Genomic DNA, 449 nt, shown 5'->3' with positions numbered 1-449 from the left:
GCAGATAGGAGGCCCAGGAGACAAGCATATGGTAGTGACCTTTATAAGATAGATTTCTGTATGTTTTATACTGCTGCTGCAGCTGTTTGTGGTGCTGCTGCAGCAACAAGCTCTCTGCTGTCTCTCTTTCTATCTCATCAGCTAGCAGCAGATGCTGCTCCTGTGTCATTGTATCCTCTTGCTGCTGCTGCTGCTGCTGCTGCTGCTGCTGCTGCTGCTGGTTGTTGTTGTTCTCCCTGCTGCTGCTGCTGGTGGTGGTGGTTGTGTTGTTAAGCTGCTGCTGCTGCTGCTGCTGTTTGAGTTGCTGCTGCTGCTGCTTCTTCTTTTGCTGCTGCAGCTTTCGCTTCATCACCTGCTGATAGAATGTTGCTGCTTGGTTTTTTTGTCTCCTTTTTGTTGCTGCTGTCTCCTCTTCTGAGTCTGTATGTTCCTGTGTCTTTGTCTTTTTC

General features: G+C 49.0%; 1 protein-coding gene across 1 annotated transcript in view; it reads right to left on the bottom strand.

Annotated features, from left to right (window-relative positions):
- Positions 1–269: 269 nt before the first annotated feature.
- EMH_0059180 (uncharacterized protein) overlaps positions 270–449 on the bottom strand; it is a gene marked incomplete at both ends in the record, with an annotated part of 1,186 nt that continues 1,006 nt past the window's right edge. The window contains one exon of the mRNA XM_013497653.1: positions 270–449. Coding sequence (XP_013353107.1) covers positions 270–449 — 180 coding nt within the window.

Source organism: Eimeria mitis, genomic scaffold (assembly GCF_000499745.2).
Source record: "Eimeria mitis Houghton genomic scaffold, Emh_scaff2826, whole genome shotgun sequence".
Taxonomy (NCBI): Eukaryota; Apicomplexa; class Conoidasida; order Eucoccidiorida; family Eimeriidae; genus Eimeria; species Eimeria mitis.
Note: the sequence above shows the minus strand (reverse complement) of the source record. Positions and strands in the feature narration are given on the sequence as shown.